The sequence below is a fragment of the Miniopterus natalensis genome, chromosome 1, assembly GCF_054644295.1.
Source record: "Miniopterus natalensis isolate mMinNat1 chromosome 1, mMinNat1.hap1, whole genome shotgun sequence".
Taxonomy (NCBI): Eukaryota; Metazoa; Chordata; class Mammalia; order Chiroptera; family Miniopteridae; genus Miniopterus; species Miniopterus natalensis.
The window spans coordinates 174,338,364-174,359,940 of NC_142081.1; the positions used below are offsets into that span (position 1 = coordinate 174,338,364).

General features: G+C 35.7%; 1 protein-coding gene across 4 annotated transcripts in view; it reads left to right on the forward strand.

Annotated features, from left to right (window-relative positions):
* FRYL (FRY like transcription coactivator) overlaps positions 1 to 21,577 on the forward strand; it is a 231,489-nt gene that overhangs the window by 123,426 nt on the left and 86,486 nt on the right. For 3 of the 4 annotated variants that reach the window (XM_016206964.2, XM_016206950.2, XM_016206959.2), the window contains exons 7-14: positions 1,607 to 1,686; positions 2,064 to 2,144; positions 4,762 to 4,930; positions 5,193 to 5,285; positions 12,530 to 12,628; positions 13,630 to 13,731; positions 19,140 to 19,243; positions 19,440 to 19,548. In XM_016206964.2, the coding sequence (XP_016062450.2) occupies positions 1,607 to 1,686; positions 2,064 to 2,144; positions 4,762 to 4,930; positions 5,193 to 5,285; positions 12,530 to 12,628; positions 13,630 to 13,731; positions 19,140 to 19,243; positions 19,440 to 19,548 (837 nt within the window). Of the gene's footprint in view, positions 1 to 1,606; positions 1,687 to 2,063; positions 2,145 to 4,761; positions 4,931 to 5,192; positions 5,286 to 12,529; positions 12,629 to 13,629; positions 13,732 to 16,721; positions 16,767 to 19,139; positions 19,244 to 19,439; positions 19,549 to 21,577 lie in introns of all 4 variants that reach the window. The other variant, XM_087827575.1, reaches the window with a different exon arrangement.

Here is a 21,577-nt window from a genome sequence, read left to right on the forward strand (position 1 = left end):
AAAGTGATACCTTGTACATTGTTATTCTCCTTACTACTAATGAAATCAAGCATCTCTCCATGATCTTACCCTTAGGACTAAGTATAACAGAGGACAAACACAGAAAGTCATAAAACTCTGCCGAAAGTCTTTAAGGAGATGAAAAAATACTCCATCTAAATGTATAAGAATGCAGTTATTCCCAAATTGATCTAAAGATTCATTGCAGCTGCAGCAATCTAACAGTTATTGTGGAACTTGGAAAGACAACTACAAATGGAATATGGACAAATAATAGGCCAAGGGTAGTCAAAATATCTCTGAAAAAAAGATAAGGGCGGGGGGCTTGCAGTACAATACAGCCAGACTTATTAACAAAAGTAAGCTCTAGTAATTAAGACAGCCTGATTTTAGTACAGACATACACAGATTGATAGCTCAGAAACAGACCCACGCGTGTATAGAATTAGACTCCAGAGCAGTGGTGACTTGTGTAACCTTTGACCCAGCAGTTCCCCTTTTTGGACTCTTTCCCATGGAACTATACAAGTCTATAATGTTGACTGCACAAGATGTATAACATATACATTGAATATAGAAAATCTGGGCTGAAGTTTTCATTAATAGGGAGCTCATTAAATAAATTATATATCCTGAATATTTTAGGTCTGTTAAAAAATATGAGGAGCTCTAAGCACAGACATGGAAAATTCATTATTCTGTTAAGTAAAAATAAAGGGTGTGTGTGTGTGCATAACAAGTCTGGAAGGATATATACCAAGTTTTTTATAGTAATTATATATGGGGGAAGGGACAGGGATTTTAATTTGTATTTTAAATATTTGATTTGTTTTACAGATTAGGAACTAGCATGTACTTTAAAAAATTTTTTTAATTCATTTTAGAAAATACATCTTTATTGATTTTGGAGAGAGGAAAGGAGAAGGGGAGAGAGGGATAGAAACATCAATGATGAGAGAGTCATTGATCAGCTGCCTCCAGCATGCCTCCCACTGGGGATCGAGCCCGCAACCCAGGCATGTGCCCTGACTGGGAATCGAACCGTGATCTCCTGGATCATAGGTCAATGCTCAACTGCTGAACCATGCCGACTGGCTAGCATGTGCTTTTTAAAGAACTAAACAAAACAGACATTTAAATGACAAACTTCTAATACTAATATATTCATAAATAGTTTTAAATTGTTGGAAAAGTAGATGTCCCTTTTGGACACTGTTATGATGGAAAATCAGGCTGTATGAGTGTGGTGCTAACTCCATCAAAGGTTGCTGTTCTATAGGTGTTGCAGTTACACATGAATGTGTTTTTAACTTTCTGGTAGTAACAATTGTAGAAACAACAATAGCTTTTCCCCTCCATAGTTCATTGTTCAATGATTTGTGATTATGAAGCTAATATTTGTAAATTTAGAGCTTGTTAAGTTAGATGTTCAACTAAAATAGAGAAAAAATAATATTTTTTAGGAAAAGATTGACAGATTAGTAGTAATAGAGCATATCATGAAAATTAAAAATTGAATATTGATTTAATCTGGTGAAATTTAGGACTACTCGTAAAAGACTTGTAACCTATTTAGCTCTTACTCACTTGATATTTTTTGTTCTAGATTCCTGTTCATCCTGTGCCTGATCCCTTAGTTCATGAAGTTCTAAACTTAGCTTTCAAGCACTTTAAACATAAGGAAGGGTAAGTAAAATACTTGGAATTGTTTCTTTTCTCTGTGGGTTTATACTGTTTAAATATACTGTGAACTCTCATTGATCCTTTGTTTTTAGCATTCAAAGCAAGTATCTTCCTTTTTTTTTTTTTTATCCACACAAAATACTTATAGGAATGATTTTGTAAAAATAATTCTAAAAACCAGATTGGATTTATAAGAATCAGAAGGTTAAATTTCACAGCAAATTAAAATCTAGAGATAGGAAAAAATTTATGTGGTTTTTATTATCCTATAAATGAATTTTCAGAGAAAATTCTACAAAAATCTAATAAGACATTTTTAGATTTATTAAGAGTTTATAGAAAAATTAATGAGCAATACATTTGTTCTCTTGTTATTTTAGATATTCAGGAACCAACACTGGGAATGTGCATATTATTGCAGATTTATATGCAGAGGTGATAGGGGTTCTTACCCAATCAAAGTAAGTTTCACTGATTTTCATTTGCTTTTTGTTTCAGAATGCTTCATTACTAATATACCAGACGCTGACAGTTTTAAACCTACTATGCTTTTCATAGAGTCCTTAGGAAATCAATTTCACCTTCTGTTACTAAGCTGCTCTGTTCCTTAGAGGATTCCTTAATTTCACAACTTGTTTTCATTTTGGATGTTTGTAGGGGTTTTTTTGTTGTGTGTTTTTCCCCATAAATATCTGAATTGAGGAACTCAGAAATTGCCAAGAATATTCAGGATATCACTTATTTTCTATTTTTAACAATTCTACAAGAAACAATTTTTTTAAATCTTCCTTTTAGAACTTTTTACAGAGCTAATGAATACTTTTCATACTTTCCAGTTGAGTGCTTTTATTTCCGAGATAGCAGTGCAGCCTTTTTCTTCTAATCCTCTTGTTTTAATACTAAACAGAACGTTGAATAGATAGAAGGGGTACCTCAAAGGAAAGCTAAAAGATACCAGGTTGCTCCATGGAAAGTGGTGTTTGGCAGGAGTTACAAGCATTGAGTTGTATTGAACCGTCATTGTAGTAAACACTAAAAAGATGTTTGTCTTTACTATTTTGTGTTTGCTGTAAAGTCTATGGAAGATTTTGAATTTGTTGCTACTGGGAAATTTGTAAAGTAAAAAGTATCAACTCAGATTTTTGTGGATGTCATTTAAAGAGTTGTTGGCTCTGAAATCATCATATAAAAACCTTTCTAAGTTCTAAGAAGTAGTTTAGATTTTAATATTAAGTAATATGTTTTATTTAGTATATTTTTTATCCTTTGTAATACACTAGGCACCCTTGCATAACCAGTGCTGTAGAACTTGGAATATAATTTGAGTGTTTTATGTGATTTGGACATAGATAATAATATTTTAATATGTCATTTATATTTAATTAGTAACAAATCCCTGTCTTAGGTATTATAAGCACAAAAACATGGACACAAGCAATGATTTATTTATTTTTATGACAAAGTAGTTCATGATTTTTAAATTCTTACCCAAAATGAATTTCTATCAGGAATATAAATTAGAAATTCTAAATAATACATTAGCAAGTTGGATCCAGCAGAACATTGCATCACTGCTGAGTTAATTCTAGGATGGTAAAGATTGTAAATCCAAATGGCCAAGTAAATTTATGAAACAATGCTTACCTTCATTGGACCCTTAGAGCAATGATGAGGTGTTCTCCACCCACACATACGATGAGCATGGAGGAAAATGCTCATGGAGCCACAGTAGGTTAGGCCATAGCCCTGGAACATTTGAGGAGGCAGGTAGTGAGGTGAGAAAGGGAAAGGCTTGGCCCAGCCTGTGTGGCTCAGCAGTTGATCATTGACCTATGATCCAGGAGATATGGGTTCTGTTCCCCCTCAAGGCACATGCCCAGGTTGGGGGCTCGATCCCCAGCGGGGGGTGTGCAGGAGGCAGCCGAGCAATGACTCTTTCATCATTGATGTTTCTGTCTCTCTCTCTTCCTCCCCCTTCCTTTCTCTCTCTGAAATCAATAAAAAATATATATATTTTTTTTTTAAAAAAGAGAAAGGCTGGGAGGTGTATTATAATCTTGCCTAATGCATTTCCTTTGATTGTAGTGACATAATTATTATGAGAAATTTAATAAAAGAAAAAACCCTTGGATTCTCATACTATTGCAATGGCAAAGTATTTATTCACTTTTAATGTATTTTTTTTATAAAAACCAAAAGAATGGCATTTTATTCTCCAAGGAATAGATGAAATAGATGTTATACTTTCTGTCCTGTAGCTACGTTTTATTAATACATCATTTTCTCCCTCCTCACTGGAGTCGGTGACCATTGGAAAGTGTACTTCCTTTTTCATTTCCACTTTTAGGAACTGGTTTCCCCAAGTAACATTAACAGGAAAATCTTTGGTATTTTAGAATACATCGAGGAGGAAAATGAAACATTATTGATTAATAAACTGTGAAATATCTTCCTCCAGTGTAAGCAAAGAAAAATTTGGTAGCCTTAACAGTTGTGGCCATGTGAAGCCAGGATGGTGCACACATTTTGAATGTTTCGATTCTTCAGCTCATACAGATTGTGAAACCTGTGGCCTCCCACTCCTCTTCAGTTCTTCTGCAGTGTAGTAAGATATGGATTTTAAGTGATAATTAATGGTTCATAATAGATTGGTTTACCTCTTGGAATAAATTTGTAGTCTCCAGTCCACTCTCCATAGAACTCAAATGGCAGACTTTATAAGAAGGATCCTTTAAAATTGGAATTGCTCTCTGATTTACGTGAGGAAATTTTATGGTTGGGTTATATGATCTTATTTTTATTATGATTGTTATTAAATGGTATTGGTGCTGTATCAGTCATGCTATAGGAATAAAGAAACCCTGTTATTCCTCTTTAAGGAACTTCTGATTTTAAAAGAAATGAACAGGAAATTCAGAATAGCAAAAATTTTTGTCTTCCTCTGTATGCTTTTCTGGTCATTTTGACGAGGGCAGAGAAAGGAGGTGATGTGTACACACCTTTTGATTTCAGCCTTAAATGACTCGGAGGAAATCAGTGTTCTTAACTCATGGAATTATGCATCTGTGTGCATTAAAGGTTTCAGGCTGTGAGGAAGAAGTTTATGACGGAATTGAAAGAACTGCGGCTAAAGGAACAAAGTCCACATGTGGTACAAAGTGTCATCAGCTTAATAATGGGAATGAAGTTTTTCCGAGTGAAAATGTACCCTGTAGAAGATTTTGAAGCATCGTTTCAATTTATGCAGGTGATATACCTTGTCAGTTGCAAAGATTTAGCCTAATGATGACTTTTCTTGCTCTTCATGACTTTTTAAAAGAAACAAAATATATATAAATTAATGACATTGTTATGAATTCTTTATTCCAGTTGTTAAATTGTCACAGACATAAATGAACTTTCTTTTTAAATTTAAGCATGTTTTCACCATAGCTTTTTGGTATAATTACGAGTGTTTACAAAATGACTGTGATATTGAAAAGGTTTTCATCTTGGTCTTCCCGCCCCAGGAATGTGCTCAGTATTTCTTAGAAGTGAAAGATAAGGACATAAAGCATGCACTTGCCGGTTTATTTGTGGAGATTCTTATCCCTGTAGCTGCTGTAAGTACCTTTTTATTTTTATAAGCCCCTTTTTACTAAAGAAGTTGCTACGTGAGCTGTTCTCCCTTTCTGGTAACCCAGTAGGCGTGCAGTGGGAGCTTTGCGCGCAGTGTGGCCGCAGGGGGATGATTACTAGACGCAGCAGGGGAGCGTCCGGCAGCCTCTGCGTGGACAGAGAAGCCCTGGACACCCCGGGGCTGGCGGGGCCCAGGGCACAGCGGGGCGCACCCGGGCCATCGTGGCCTTCGCTCCTCACAAGATGACAGCCTTTTTAGTAGCCTCTGAAGAATTTAAAGGTGCTGTGACATACATCCTGGAGTTTACAGGACTGTAGTTGCTGTGACATTCATCATACCTATCAAAATAGGTACTCTGAATTATTTAGAAAATACGATTGCAGTAACTTCTAGGGAAACAAATTTATAGAAACTTTTCATGGTGTAAATGCAGAGTGTTATTCAAAACTAATTTTGCAGTTACTAGTAATAAACTATAGTAATGAAATTTATAGCATGCTATAAGGAGGTTTTTTTGTTTCCTGGTCTTCATCCCCCCCCCCTCAGTTTTTCTGTGCAGTATGTGATAATGCTACTCATTTTCAGTGTGCTGCACATTGTATAATTCATTCATATATATATATATATATTTACACACATTATTATTTTATTTTTAAAAGATTTATGAAGGTAAAATTGACATACAATAAACTACACATATTTAAAGTATATCATTTGACACTCAAGATAACATACATATCTATCACTCTAAACGTTTTTTGGTGTTCCATTTTAATCCCCACTCTCACTCCCCATCTCCTACCCCCTTGATCTCAAGCAACCATTGATCTTTCAGTTTCTCTACATTGGTTTGGGGTTTTCTAGAATTTTATATTAATGGAACCTTACGGTATGAACTCCTTCTTTTCTGACTTCTTTCACTCTGCATAATTATTTTGCAGTCCAACTATTTTGTAGACTATATCAGTAGTTTATTCCTTTTTTGTTGTTGAGCAGTATTTCACTGTATGCCTATACTGCAGGTTGGTTAAAAGTTTACCTGGTTTTGGACCTTTTGGTTGTCTCTAGTTTTTAGTTGTTATAAGTAAAGCTTCTGTGAACATCATGTACAAGTCTGTGTATGTACACATACTTTTATTTCCTTTTGGTAAAATCCTAGGAGTGGAATTGCTGGGCCAAATTGTAGTTATATGTTTAGCTCTTAAAGAAATTGCCAGACTGTGTTCCATAGTGGTTGTACCATTTTGCATTCCCATGAGCAGTATGGGAGAGCTGCAGTTCCTCCACATCCTCACTAACATCTTCCTCTGCCAGTCCTTTTCATTTTCGCCGTTATAATAGGTGTGTCATGGTATTTCATTCTGGTTTTGAATTTGCATTTTCATACAACTAATGCTTTTGAGTATCAACTCATGTCCTCATTTGCTATTCAATTGAGAAAATGTCTGTTGAAATCTTTTTTCCCCATTTTTGTATTGGGTTATTTCTTTTTTGATTGAGTTTTGAGACATATACTTTTAAAATATATTCTGGATACAAGTATTTTATCAGATATATGCTTTGTGAATATGTTCTCTTAGTTTATGATTTGTCCTTTCATTCTTTTAACTCTGTCTTTGGAGAAGAGTAGTTTTTAATTTTGATGAAATCTGATTTATCAGTGTGCTCTTTTATAAAGTAAGCTTTTGGTATTATATCTAAGAAGTCTTTGACTAACCCAAACTCACTAAAGTTTTCTCCTATATTTTAGTTTTAAGATTTAATTATAGTTCAGTGATCCATTTTGAGTTAATTTTGTATATGGCATGAGGATTGAAATTTTGTTTTGTGTAATTCCCCCCTCTTACCACCACCCAATTTGACTGTTTGTTGACAATACAGTTCTTTTCAGGTGCCTTAGTTCCTTTGTCTAAAAAATCAATGGACTTTTTTTATGTGCGTGAGTTTATTTCTGACTGTATATGTTCTGTTCTGTGTTTATTCTTAAAACAGTAACACATATCTTAATTCCTGTAGTAAGTTTAGAAGGCAGGCAGTGCACACCTCCCAACTTTATGCTTTTTCAAAGTTATTTTGGCTGTTTTAGGTTCATAGTATATATAATCTAATGAACAAAATAAACTGACGAACAAAATAGAAACAGAGGCATGAATACACAGAGTAGGCTGACAGGTCAGAGGGGAGGGGTATGGGGGAGACTGGATGAAAGAAGGTGAAAGGATTAGCCAGAAATCATGTGCACATAACACACAGACACACCGCCGTGTGGTGGTAGCCAGAGGGAAAGGGAGTGGGCCTGCGTGGAGGTGGGCAAAGGTGGGGCGATAGGTGCACAACACAGTGTGCAGAGCATATTTTATTGAGTTGTAAACTTGAAACCTATATGATTTTGCAAGTCAGTGTCACCCAATAAATTTAGTTAAAATTTAAAAAAATTTAGAATCGGTCAATTAAGAAACCTGCTGGGGTTTGAACTGGGATTTGTTTACTGTCATAGATGGTAGGACACATCCTCGCGTTGGTCCTTGTCACTCAGGAGCAGAGCATCTTTCTCCTTCTACTCAGGTCTTTGTTTTCTCTCAACAGTGTTTTGCAGTTTTCAGTGTATAGGTCTTGAACATAGTGTGTTAAATTCATCCTAGGCATTCATTTTTATGCTTTTGTAAATGCCATTGTGTTAAGGTTTCATTTTCCAGGTGTTCAAAATTCTTTTCTTTTTTTAAATTTATTGTTATTGTTGAAAGTATTGCAGATGTCCTCTTTGTTTCTCCATTGACCCATTCAACCCCCCCCCCCCCACACACACACACTCTCGCATCCCCCCCAGCTCACCCCCTGCATACCCGCCCCAGGCCTTCACCACACTATTGTCTGTGCAAAACAGTTTTCAGTGTGTATGTTTTATTTTATTTTATTTTCTCCTTACTGCCCTGGGTAGGACTTTTCAGTACAAGGATAAAAACTACGAGAGCAGACCCCTTTACCTCTTTTCATATCTTAGGGCTACAGTTGCAAATCTTACCAATAGGTATGATGTGACTTGAATGTTTTTCATAGACGCCTTTTATCATACTGGAAATTTATTTCCATTTCTAGTTTATGAAGAATTTTTTCAGGAAGGAACAAATGTTGTATTTTGTTAAATGTCCCTCTACCCTTGTCTGTTGAAATAATCATGGTTTTTCTTTTTTGTTTGATAATATATTGAATTACATTAATTGTTGAATCAACATTACGTTCCTGGGGTTTAAACTCTTAATCATGATGATTTTTTTTTTTATATTGTTAGAATTTATTTGATAAGATTTTTTTATTGAGAAGTTTTGCACCTATGTATGTTCATGGGGGCTCTTGGTCTGTGGCTTTTTGATGGTTTGGTTTTTTGTTTGTTTTAGTATCAAGGTAATATGTGTAGGAAGAGTTTGTGCAGAATTGGCTGTATGTCTCTCTTTGGCGTTGGGTAGATTATATCAGTAAGTCTACTTGGCCTGGAGTGCTCCTCATGGGAACCTTTTTAACTACCAAATAATTTTCTTCCAAAGACTGCTTTGCTCAGACTATTTCTTCTTGAGTGAGCTTTCACATCTTTCTAAGACGTTTATTCATTTCTAGGGGAATTATCAGATTTATTGGTATAAAGTTGGTCATCTTTATACTTTATACTGTATACTGTGTACTTTATGTTATCGTATCTGTAGTGGTAAGTTGTAACTTTTCTTCATTTTCTCCTAGTCTGTCTGGCTAGAAGTTTATTAATTATATTGACTTTCCCAAAGAACTAGTTTTTTACTTTATTGATGTTCTCTGTTTTTCAGTTTCTGTTTCATTGACTTCTGCTTGGACTTTTATTATTGCCTTTCTTCTACTTTGGTTTAATTTGCTCTTTTTCTCCCCCTAGTTTCTTAGGGTGGACGCTGAGGTCATCCAGACCTTTCCTGTTTCCTAATATAAGCATTTAATGTTATATATTTCCCTCTTACATAGTTCTAAAGTGGCAGCTCACAAATTTTGATATCTTCTGTTTTCATTTTCATAAAGGTCAGAATACTTTCCAATTCTCTTCATGAAATCCATGGGTAATTTAGAAGCATATTATTTAGTTTCTGAACATTTGGTGATATTTCCAGAGATCTTTGTTATTCATTTTTAATTTGTGGTCAGAGAACATACTTTGTATGGCTTGAATCCCATGAAATGCATTGACGTTTGTTTTGGGGCCAGAATATCATTTATCTTGATGAATGTTTCATGTGCACTTGGAAAGACCGGGCGTACTGCTGTCGTTGGATGGAGTGTGCTGTACTTACTAATTCGGTCCAGGTTGGCTGATAGTATTATTCGTCTGTGATAACCTTGCTGACTCCCTGTCTACCTGTTCTGTCAGCTATCGAGAGGAGTGTTGAAATCTCTGGCTGTGACTAACTGTAGCTTTGTCAGTTTCTCTTTGCAGTTCTGCCCGTTTTGCTTTGTATATGTTTAAGCTCTATTATTAAGCACATACATGTTTAGAGTTGTGATATCCTCTTAAACTGACACCTTTATCATTTTGAACTAGCCCGACTTTATCCTTGAGAATATTCTTGGCTGTGAAATCCACTTTGTCTGGCGTTAATATAGCCGCTCCATCTTTCTTTCGATTGTGTAAGTAAGGATAGTGTATCTTTTCCCACCGTTTTATTTGTATCCTACTTTTGTTTTTATATTTAAAGTAATTTTTTACTTTAAGATATGGTTGGGTCTTGCTTTTTTATCTCCAGTCTGCAACCTCTTCCTTTTAGTTGGAGACTACATACCTTTAATATGATTGTTGATGCAGTTATTTTAAATCTCTTCTGATTATATTTTTTACATTCCCATCTGTTTCTTGTTCCCTTTTCCTTTTCTTCTGCTTTCTTTGGATTAATTGAATGTTTCTATGGTTCTCTTATCTCCTTTGTTCGCTTATTAGTTGTAGCTAATTGTTTTTCATAGTGTTACTTATCTTTAACATATCACTGTCTACTTCAAGCCGATATTGTACCGTTTGGGTAAACACAAGAATCTTACAACAGTATACTTCCATTTCTTTTCTGAAAATGATCGAGGCAGTAAGCTGGGGCTATTGAAGTGCTCACCTTATTTTTTGTTCCTTAGGCGTTACGTCTTTTGCTGACCGATGTACAGTGTTTTGCATATCATTTCATGTCCTGTGGTCATTGTCTTGGTTATTTCAGAGGGTGGTAGGGTAAATCCAGTCTCTTTTCCACTGCCTTGGATAGAAATGGAAGTTAGTTACATTTCTTTTATTCATGTTTTATTCTATTTAAAATGAAAAAAATTACTTTCATGTTGAAAGTCAAATTGAACTATTTTTAATTTTCATTTTTAATATTGAATTAATTGACCTGTGATCTGTGTGTTCATATGAGTTGGTTGTGGTGTTCAGGCTCTATCTTTAGAGCATGTTTAGAAAAGGTAGACAGGGAATTTTAAGAAAAGTTAAGACTTTAAAATATTAATGATAAAGTAATTTGCATGGTTTTTTACCTGTCTTAAGTATTTGCTTAGTTTAATCTTTGAATATTTTTTTAAATGGGTGCAAACATGATTTATATCTTTGTAAGTAGTTTGAGTCAGATAGCCTCCCTTTCTCATCCCAATTTTTGGCCTTGTGAATTAGGCTCATTTTATCAGAAAGAAAACAGACTAATTAATAAAATCCTGTCGGCTCTAGGCTAGTATCATTAGTACAAGTACTCTGCTTTCTCTTCTCAGAAATGATTTCCATTACTGCTTATCCATACCATTTGTCATTTGTGCTTCCCCCTTGTCTGCAAATTTGTTTTTTGCCAGTTGTTTAACTTGGAATAGGTTATAGTTTTTAAGGTAATTCATCAAAAGAAGCAGGATGTAGGAAGTAAGACGCTTGACAACGCTCCATTATTCCTATGTTGACTAGCCCTCCTTTTATGCCATGTTTGCTTCTGTGGTTATTAGTTTGCTAGGGCAGCCCTAACAAAGCACTACACACTAGGTGGCTTAAATAATAAAAATTTATTGTCTCACATAAGCTCTGTCCCATGCCTCTCGCCTAGCTTCTGGTGGTTTACTGACAATCTGTACCATTCCTTGGCTTCTAGATGCCCAATCTCTGCTTTCATGTTCACATGGTGTTCCCCTTATGTGCATGTCTGTGTCCAAATTTCCCCCTTTTTAAGGACACCAGTCATGTTAGATTAGCTGCTACCCCCAATATAACCTCATCCTGACTTAACTAGTTATATCTGCAATGACCTATTTTGAAATAAGGTTACATGAGGTATGTGGGGTTAGGCCTTCAGCACGGGAATTTGGGGGGCTGGGGCGACACAGTCTAACCCATAACAACTGCCTCTGCACATAGAGCCCCTTCTGCCTGGAACATTCTTGCCTCTCTAATGACCTCCCTCCCCCGTTTACCTGGTTGGACTCTACTTACTCATCTGTTGTATATATGGAGTGCTTTCTGGGTGTGAGGGCCTCTTCTGTGCATAGAGGATACGGTGATATAGGTAGGAAAGCCTCCCTGCTCCCATGGAATTTACTGCTGAGGGAAACACTGTAAACTGACATGTAAAATACGTAGCGGGCAGGCGGTGGTAAGTACCATGGAGAAACGTAAAGCAGGGGAGCAGGAGAGAGTTGCTGAGATGGTAAGGGGGCTGAAATTTAAACAGAGTGATTAGGAAGATCACCACCTTAAAAGGGATGGTGACAGTTGAGCAGAAGCTAAAGGAATGGGGGAGTAAGATGTGTTCTGTCCGCGGGAAGAGCCTCTTAGGCAGAAGGAGCAAGTGCAGATGTCCTGAAGCAAGAGCACGCGTGGCGTGTTCTGGGAACAGCAAGGGAGCCAGCTAGTGTGTCTGGATCCCGGCGCAGGGGCGCAATAGCGAAATGCTGGATTCGGCTCGGGTGTGTCTGTGAAGTTTTCCCGCAGGGGCCCCTCCCGACTGCTCCAAGACCACAGAGAGCTCCAGCTTCCCCCTGCAGCACCGTTACACCGCCTGTTCACTGCCCGCTCGTTCGCTCTCCCGGGGCGGGGACCAGGTTTCTCTTACTTAGCATTTGGTCAGTTGGCACGGCGTCGTGCTTGCTTCAGTGAGGCCCTCAGTGAAGGAGGAGCCAGTTTCAAACCCTGCGGGAAGTTCTTGTACTTTGAGCAAATGTTTGTGACCATTTTCTTACTTTCTGCATTATCTTTTTACCTAGGCTGTTAAAAATGAAGTGAATGTTCCCTGTTTGAAAAATTTTGTGGAGATGCTTTATCAGACTACTTTTGACCTGAGCTCCAGAAAGAAGCATTCATTGGTATTGAGAACCATTTCAAACATTTACGTAGTTAATTAGCGGTTTAGTAATTGATTTATGAATCCAGTGGAGATTTAAGAGAATTGAAATCGTCCAATATCCAAAGTGCAATATAAGGGCAAATTTTATATATTTTTCTCCTCTTTTAAAAACTTTCTATTCTTAATTTTACTAGCTCTGTATTTGATAGGTTGTTCAGACTTCATTCTAGGTTTTCACCTCGCTTGACAGGTGCTTTACAGAATGTGTTACAATATGGGAAAGGTTGAATGTACTCTTGTATTAAACTACAAATTCCTTTATTTTACATTATAATAAATTGCAATCTTGAAGCATTAAATTATTTAGGAACCAATGTCTGTCTATTCAGAGGTTCCCCTCCCCCCACCCCCCAGCACCTCTTTCATGTAACTTTGAGGGATTTCTCTGTAAATTTTCAAGCAACTTGGGGAAAGCTTGGAGAATTGGACAAATGCTTGACCACTTAAGATAGAGATAGAGTAATAAACATGGAGTTCCAGGCATTGAGCTGAGTGCTTTGCCTCCTTTGTCTTACTTCAAGCCTCACCACCTTGCAGGATATGTGTGATTATTTTCCACTTTACGTTTCAGGAAAGTGGAGCTTAGAGCTAGTAGTGTACCCCCTGACATCAGACGCCTGGCATATGGAAAGCTGAGACCTTGATGCCAGCCTGTCCTCTGATCCCTGGGCCCATGTCATAACCACTGTCCGACTGAGGGATTATGGCTCTGAGGAAAACAGTAGCCTGTCCTGACTCAGGGAGGACATGTAGACAAGAGACCTGTTCCTACAGAAAATGTGCCTGTTTTCATTCTTCGTTAGATTACTCTGAGATCACATTTCTTAACTATAAATGGGAAAAAACTGCTTAAAAGAGTCTTCTAGTTTACTTGTTTATGAGAGTAAGTGAAGTGTAATTTACAAGTCTGGGGCTTTGTTGTGAGAAGCGTTAATTCTCCCTTTTATCTGTCTCCTTTAGGCTCTGTATCCACTAATTACCTGCCTTTTGTGTGTCAGTCAAAAACAGTTTTTTTTAAGTAACTGGCATATTTTCCTACAGAACTGTTTGTCGCATTTAAAGGTAAGATGTAATCTCATTTCTGACCTGTAAATACTGACTGTAGTGTATTCACTTAGCATGTACATTGAGTAGTACATAATAAAATTTTCGTTACTATTGGTATATTTGAATAATTAATAGTTTGCCATATTCCATTTCTTATGCATACTTCCTTCTATAGGGAATCAGTCACATATAGATGTGGAGAAACTTTGGATTGAAAATTTGGTTTGTCTTAATAAATGCAAACTTGTGCATTTTTTTAAAAAATATATCTTTATTGATTTCAAAGAGAGGGAGAGAGAGATAGAGATAGAAACGTCAATGATGAGAGAGAGTCATTGATAGGCTGCTTCCTGCACAGCCCCGACTGGGGTTCAAGCCCGCAACCCGGGCATGTGCCCTGACTGGGAATCGAAATGCGATCTCCTGGATCCTGGTCGTTGCTCAACCGCTGAGCCACGCCTGGCCGGGCAAACTTGTGCATTTTTAATGATTGATGTTTTACATTATCTTAGATCTAGCAATATTTGTTAATAAAGTCCTTTAGAATTGGAGAGTATTAATTAATCTTATAATACTCTCCAGATACTTATTTTGTTTTGAGAAAATTCAGTAATGTTTGTTCAAGTCTGAAAAATATGAAAAAAGCCTTGATAATGAAATATTACTAAAAGCACATTTATTGTAAGTATGCCCAGCCAAATTAAAGTGTGGTACTGGATCCCCATGGATGTAAAAGCTCCTGAAAGTATTCTGACTTGAATCAACACTGGCACATCTGTGTCTGTCTGTCTTAGTATTGAAAACAAAACTCTGAGATGGAAGGATCATTACCCTCCCAGGGTGTTCTGCTAGCAGGACCTAACAGGATCTCCTTTTCTTCTGTTGATAGGAGCACTGTTAATACGGACACAGAACGGGGAGTGTTCCTTATCTGCATGTCATGTGAATGCTTGATTTGAATGCTGTTTTGATACATAGATTAATATATTCAGCTATTTGTTTTACAAGTTATATAAATAGGCAAACATAACATTTCATTGTCTGCTATTCCTCTACGTTCAGGTTGAGACTGAAAACCTAATACTTTAAAGGCAGTGACAAAGCACAAACAGATTAAATGACTTGTCCCAGCCCCACAGCTCATTGTAGTCTTGTGAGAAATAGGGCTGCCTCTTTTCACACTCAAGGAGTAAGCCATTGGACGTTATTCTAAATATCTGTTTCCTGATTTTATGTTATTCATGTTTGGATAAGAATTGATATACTTTGCTTTATTTATGGAAATTCCCACGGCCAAATCAAGCTGATTAAACTCTATGACATGCAACCAGAAAATAAATTTTTATTTACTTAATTACATTATGTACTGTTTTCTATCCTTATTTTGATGGTTTATACACATAGAGGTACTTAAAGGGGATTGATAATTTGCTGGGTAATGTGATGCTTCATACTTTCGATAAAATATTGTAAGATGCACATTTACGTGTTCTTGGAAGGTTGCTTTATGACAATTCATGTTTCTGTTGCTTGTTGGAATTTTTTTATATATCTACGTTTCCACCTAACATATTTGCAATTCTTTCGCAGTACCTTAACTTTTTATTTTTGTCTTAAGGCTTTCATTTAAAATGCTCTGTTTTCTTTGAGCCCTTACCTCCTGATAATTATTTCTGGCATGTTGTCCATTTTCATGAATGGCTGTGTCAGTCTGCCAGGCTAAAGGAGATAAGAGTCACTTAGCATGAATATTTGGAGTATAGTTGTCTTGGCCATTAACCCTTAGCTTACATTAAGGCTCTATTCAGCAGAAATTTTATGAATTGTTTCCTGTTTATTAGGTTTAGATTCTGTGGCTAGGCTGCATAGTCGAGGTAAGGAATTGAGCATTCAGGGGAAACGACACTAAAGTACCTGTTGTGACAGGTGTAATAGTTTTTTATATCTAGGAAATACTGACTCAAGGTAAAGACCTTACCTAAATTGATTTTGTTTTGAGATTCAAGTAATCTCTTAATTTAACAAAAAAAAAAAGATAACAGTTTTTCATTTATTAGACCTACTACTTCTTTAAACTGATTTTTACTAATACTTATTGTATGCAGGATTATCTGAATACAGTATCTCACTTAATTTTTATTGTGACAGGCTGAAAGAAAACAAATAAGTGACCCATGTTTAGGGAGCCAAAAAGTGATAGAGATAAGATTTGCATCTAGATCCACCCAGTGCCATAACTTGCTCTTTCCATAACTTGCTCTTTCTGGTCTACCATGCCACCTTTTAATGTAGTATTAGGAATGACACTGTAATGACTATTTTAAGAAAATATTTTGGCTATAATTATAGGATATTAAAAAGGCATCCTCTAGAGTCATAAAAATAAATATAATATATTTTTAAGGTACTTTAAGATAATTGTGCAATTTCTAAAAATTATTACACCAGTTTTTTAACTCGGTGACCATAAAAAAATGGGCTTTAGTCCTGTACGCCCAGAAATAGCATGAGAGAGCATCAGTTTATTTTCACTGAAAATGATAAATCTGTTATTTTTGTTCCAAAGAGAATTTGGTAGTTCCCCGTTCCCTTTTCTTTATATCAACTTAGGTCATTATGTGAAAAGTGATTTTAAAGTTTCTGAGGAACAATTAAAAGAGGAATAATAAGAGGGCCTATCACACAAAAATATTTTGAAGATTGTTTGATGCTTATTTTCTTTAAAAATTTAAACTTGTTTGAACTCAAAGGCAGTGCTTTGGAGAGGAAAAATTAGATAGTTAAAAATTTAAGTATTTTCTCTCAGTATGAGTATTGTAGATGTATCCCAGGATGCCCAAATTATAGCACTTTTTCCCGAGTGTTTAGCCACTGTATTGGAAATTTCAGATTTCTCCTAAATAGAGACCTTGGTGAGGAGCTGTCTTGTTTGGTGCTTATTTTCATCTAACATGCATGTGCTGCATCTCATGTTTATGTTTGCTGTCTCACGTTGCTTTATTTAGATGCCATCTAACAACAGTATCAGAAAGCAAATAGAAACCCTCCAGGTGAGTTGTGTCAATGTAAAACGTTGCTTGATCTCCTGTAAGTGTGGCTTTTGTTTTTTCTTTACCCATTATTGCATTGCATGTTTAATGTACTTGTTCCCACCTGCTTCCCGGATTGTGTAGCAGAAGAGTGTGCGGCAGGGGCTTTCCACAGGTTTCAGATTAATGAGGCCCCAAGAAAACGAATTTAAGATATTTGATAATGTTGATTGTTAACCAGAATCCTCAATTTTAAAATAGTCTGTCTAATTTATATTAGTTGTTATAAATAAAACTTTTTTTAAAATTCCAAACAAGTTCAGACAATAGCTTAGATTTTGAATATGATTTTAATGCAACACTTTTTAAACTTTTATCCTAATGGTTTTTGTTTTAAACATATTATTTTGGGGGGGGTTCACAGTAGGAAAAAAGGGAAGAAACAGTAAAATAAATGCTGCCAAAGAGCATATTTGACTGACATATCAAAATTTGATTACATATTAACATTATTGGAATTTTATTAATGTAATCTGACTGTTTGCATTAGACCAAAATTGTAACAATGCAATTAGATATCTCTGTTTAAGGCTCAGATTAACTTAAGATATTTTTATTATTCGGGCATGATAGCAGCATTGCAGTGACCAAATAAACAATAATTGATTTTTATGACTTTTCATCTTGCTTTGCTGCTGTTCATTATAAAGTAATTCTGCTTTGTAACCATCGTAGTTCATCTTGGAAGGTTTGAAAATCAAGGTGTTGGGGTTTTTTTCATGCTAGATACTTCAGCACTTAAGAGAACCCACATACTTTATTAAGCATTTTAATGAGAATAATTTTTATGTGGACTTGGACTTAAATCTTTTTAATGTATAATTTATATTTTAAAAATACAATTTAATAATGTGAAAGTATTATTTGGAGTGTACATAAAACTAATTGAATTCATATTTTGATATTTGAGATCTTGAATTTGAGCAATAGAAAAGAAAGTTATACAGTAGAAAAAAAAGTACTACCCAAAGCGTGGTTGTTATATTAGTAGCATATATACAGTGTCTGTTATTTTAGTTACATGTAACAAATGAACAGAAAACTACTTGGGGAGTGTATTTGGAATTTGGGACCATTATGGATTTGTAATGGAGAGAGAGATTGATGTTAAGACTGACCAGCAGAGTGATATTCCATTATTAATTATATCAAATACTCATATAAATAAATGTCCAAAAGTATATATTCTAGTGGTTGTCTTTTGTAAAAATACCGTCAGTTGTTACCGTTTTTGCATTGCTTTTAGTCATAAGGAGTTAGATATCCGTTATTCTATGTTTCAAAACATAAAATAAAATGGCTAAATTACTTGGTATTTAAAAACTCCCCTTTGTCTGTTGCTATATATAAAAGAATTGTTTAATAATAAGAAATCCCCCAAACCAAATGAAATAAATGCTAATTTATAGCAATCAGTGCATCCTACAACCAACATAAAGAGCTTCTCCTAATTAAGTTGATTAGCTACATTTTTAATATTCACAATGAAGTCTCATTACATGACTGGTTATTTGAGAACTTTATGTTTTATATATAATAGCTAGTATGAAGAAAAGGTTTGTCGATCAAATTGTGATTGAAATGGAATACTTTTCTGATTCTAAATAATTTAAATAATGTCTGATTCTGAGTAAAAAATTGAAGGTATAACACTTGACAGTTATTGAGCATTTATCATATACCAGGCAGTGTCTCAAGTGCTTTTCACATAATTTCCTAAATCTGTGGGTAGGTACCATATTACCATTTTAGACATGAGATTGTCACACCAAGTGATATAACAGTATCCATGGATGGGGTTTGGCCAGTCATTCTTAATTTCAGAGTCCATGCTCTTAACCCACTAGTCAATATTTCCTCTTGTTAGACTAATCACTAAATAATATTTTACATTATTGCCTAAATGCAAAAGTCTGTAACAACATTTGGTATTCTAGATTTTAACTGTATATGGGTTGCAATGAATTATTGCCTAATAAGATTAGCAATCCTTCCGCCATTATGTCAGTATTGTTGTGTGAACCATTTATTATCAAGTAACTTGATGTGTGTGTTTAATTTTGAAGTTCTTAGAAGTATTAGTATACTTCTAATATTTTATTATTTTGTTTTAAGAGTATAAGGAATGGCTCAGGATTTCCTTATTTATGGTTACTTTTGAGCTATCTGTACTTACCATATACAAATATATACTTACATATTTAAACGGGTTTTGGATTGAATAATAAAGAGAGGGTGAGGGCTTTTAATTGTTGACAGAGAATGTATCTGTTCTTAAGTGATTGTGCAAGTACTTTAACAAATAAACTTATTTTAATTCTCTCTTCTAAACAGAATAAAGATCCTAAAATGTCTCGAGTTGCACTGGAATCTTTGTACAGATTGTTGTGGGTTTATGTAATTAGAATAAAATGTGAAAGCAACACTGTAACTCAAAGGTGAGTGCCTTTGTTTCCAAGTGCATTTAAAATAAAATATTGGTAAAAAATGTCACACTAATGGAATTTGAGTTAACATTACAATACCTTGTGGATGAATATGAGTTCTCCTGACATATTATGAATAGGAAGAATAGTTTGCTAATGTTCTGTTAATATTATTATCTCATTTTGACTAATTTTTTCCCCCCTATAGTCGTCTTATGAGCATAGTGTCAGCACTTTTCCCAAAAGGTTCACGTAGTGTGGTTCCTCGCGATACACCTCTCAATATATTTGTGAAGATTATTCAGTTCATTGCTCAGGTGAGTGCTTCACCTCATAATACATGTATCCACATAAAAGTAATCTGTTGCAGTAACTTGGAGTCCGAAAATTTGTTACACATCTAAAAGCATGATGGCCAGACATTTATTACTTTTGAATAGTGGAAGTAATAAATGTATGCTTTCAAAAGTAAAAAATAAAAGATGCTAATGATTTTGTGTGTGTGTGACAAAATAAGTTTAATCATTGATCCTACAGATGTGGAGAAGGAAAGGAGACCCATGGGTAGAGGAAGCACTTTTAGTTTAGGAAGGGGTCAGGGAGATGTCTCATAATCCTATCGTTAGTGCATTTACTAATTACCTCCTGAGTATCTCGAAAGGTTTTTTTTTTTTATTGTTTTCATAATTTGTATTAACCTAGGTTCTTAGGCATAGATACTAGAAGCCATTGTAGCTAGTTGAACCCAAAGGAATTTTTAAGGAATATAAATAGTTCACAGAAACACTAATAGGCTGAATGATTAAGAGGAAACTATAGAATTGTTGTCAAGAAGCTTGCTACCTCCACCATCGTCAAAAAGTTGCCAAGTCAGGATGTCACCACAGATGCTTAGAATCTGCTGCTACCATGATCCCCACCAGTAAAGGAGGTTTCTAACCCTCCTTCTCGCATTCCCCATTCCCCAAAGACACATGAGTATATCACTTGGCAGGGTCTAAATCACGTTGTAAAGCCTGTTGTTACCAGGCATCCTGGGAAATACCATTTTAGCTTTCTAGCCTCTGCAGTAAAGGAAAGTGTTAGAAGGGTTGAATGGGTGCTGAATGATCAAATCTAGGGTTTTAATCACATTCCCTTTGGAACAGCCGCCCTGCAGAAGGATAGGTAAGCTTATCTCCTCAACTTAGGAAAATGTTTGATTCAAGAACGTTCATTGCGTTCTCTTTGAACTAAAAATCTGACAATTTAGGCCTGGCCGGCGTGGTTCATTTGTGAGCGTCCACCCATGAACCAAGGGGTCACCTGTTCAGGGCACATGCCCAGGTTGCAGGCTCAGTCCCCAATAGGCTGTGTGCAGGAGGCAGCCAATCAGTGTTTCTCGCTCATTGATGTTTGTCTCTCTCCCTCTCTCTCTGAAATCAGTAAAAATACATTTTTAAAAGTCTGATAATTTAGATGGTCCATAATGTAGTTATTTTGACAGTGAATAAATAAGGAATATTTAAATAAAGTGAATACATTTCTATTTTCTAGAGCACAGAACTAATGACAAATAAGTATAAAATCTGTCAGTAAGATGAATGAAAGCAAATTATACTTTAGATCTACTATTCAGAAAACCTTTGCCATTAGGTTGTATCTTTTTTTTTTTTTTAATATATCTTTATTGATTTCAGAGAGAGGAAAGGAGAGGGAGAGAGAGAGACAGAAACATCAATGATGAGAGAATCATTGATCAAGCCCACAACCAGGGCATGTGTCCTGACCGGGAACCGAACCCCAATCACCTGGATCCCAGGTCGATGCTCAACCACTGAGCCACGCCCGGCCGGGCTAGGTTGTATCTCTTTCCTCCCTCTCCCACACCCCCACGGTTGTACCCATTTCCTTGGATTAATCGCTTCACATTACCACTCCACCAGAACTGTAAAGCTCCTCTCAAACATCAGTTGATCATACTAGTTAACTTTTTTCTTGGCAGTTTCCTTCCTGGAGTCCTTTTTTCCTGTCCCAATACGACCTCACTCTGTCCAGGCCAGCTGCATAGCTGTTGTCATGGGACTGTTTCAGTATCATTCTGAGAATTCCTTCACTTAGATTTTGGATATGATTTTGGTGGATGAAGACTTAAAACTGTTTCCAATGGTTTGGATATTAAATCATTTGATAGTTAAATATCTATAATAATTTTTCAATTAAAAATATTTTTACTTACAGTTGACATTCAATATTATATTGGTTTTAGGTGTTATAATCATGTTTTTAACTATAATATGTATTTTTCTGTGTGCATCTAGGTTTATGAATTTCTTATGGGCACAGACCTGTATCATTGCCATTATA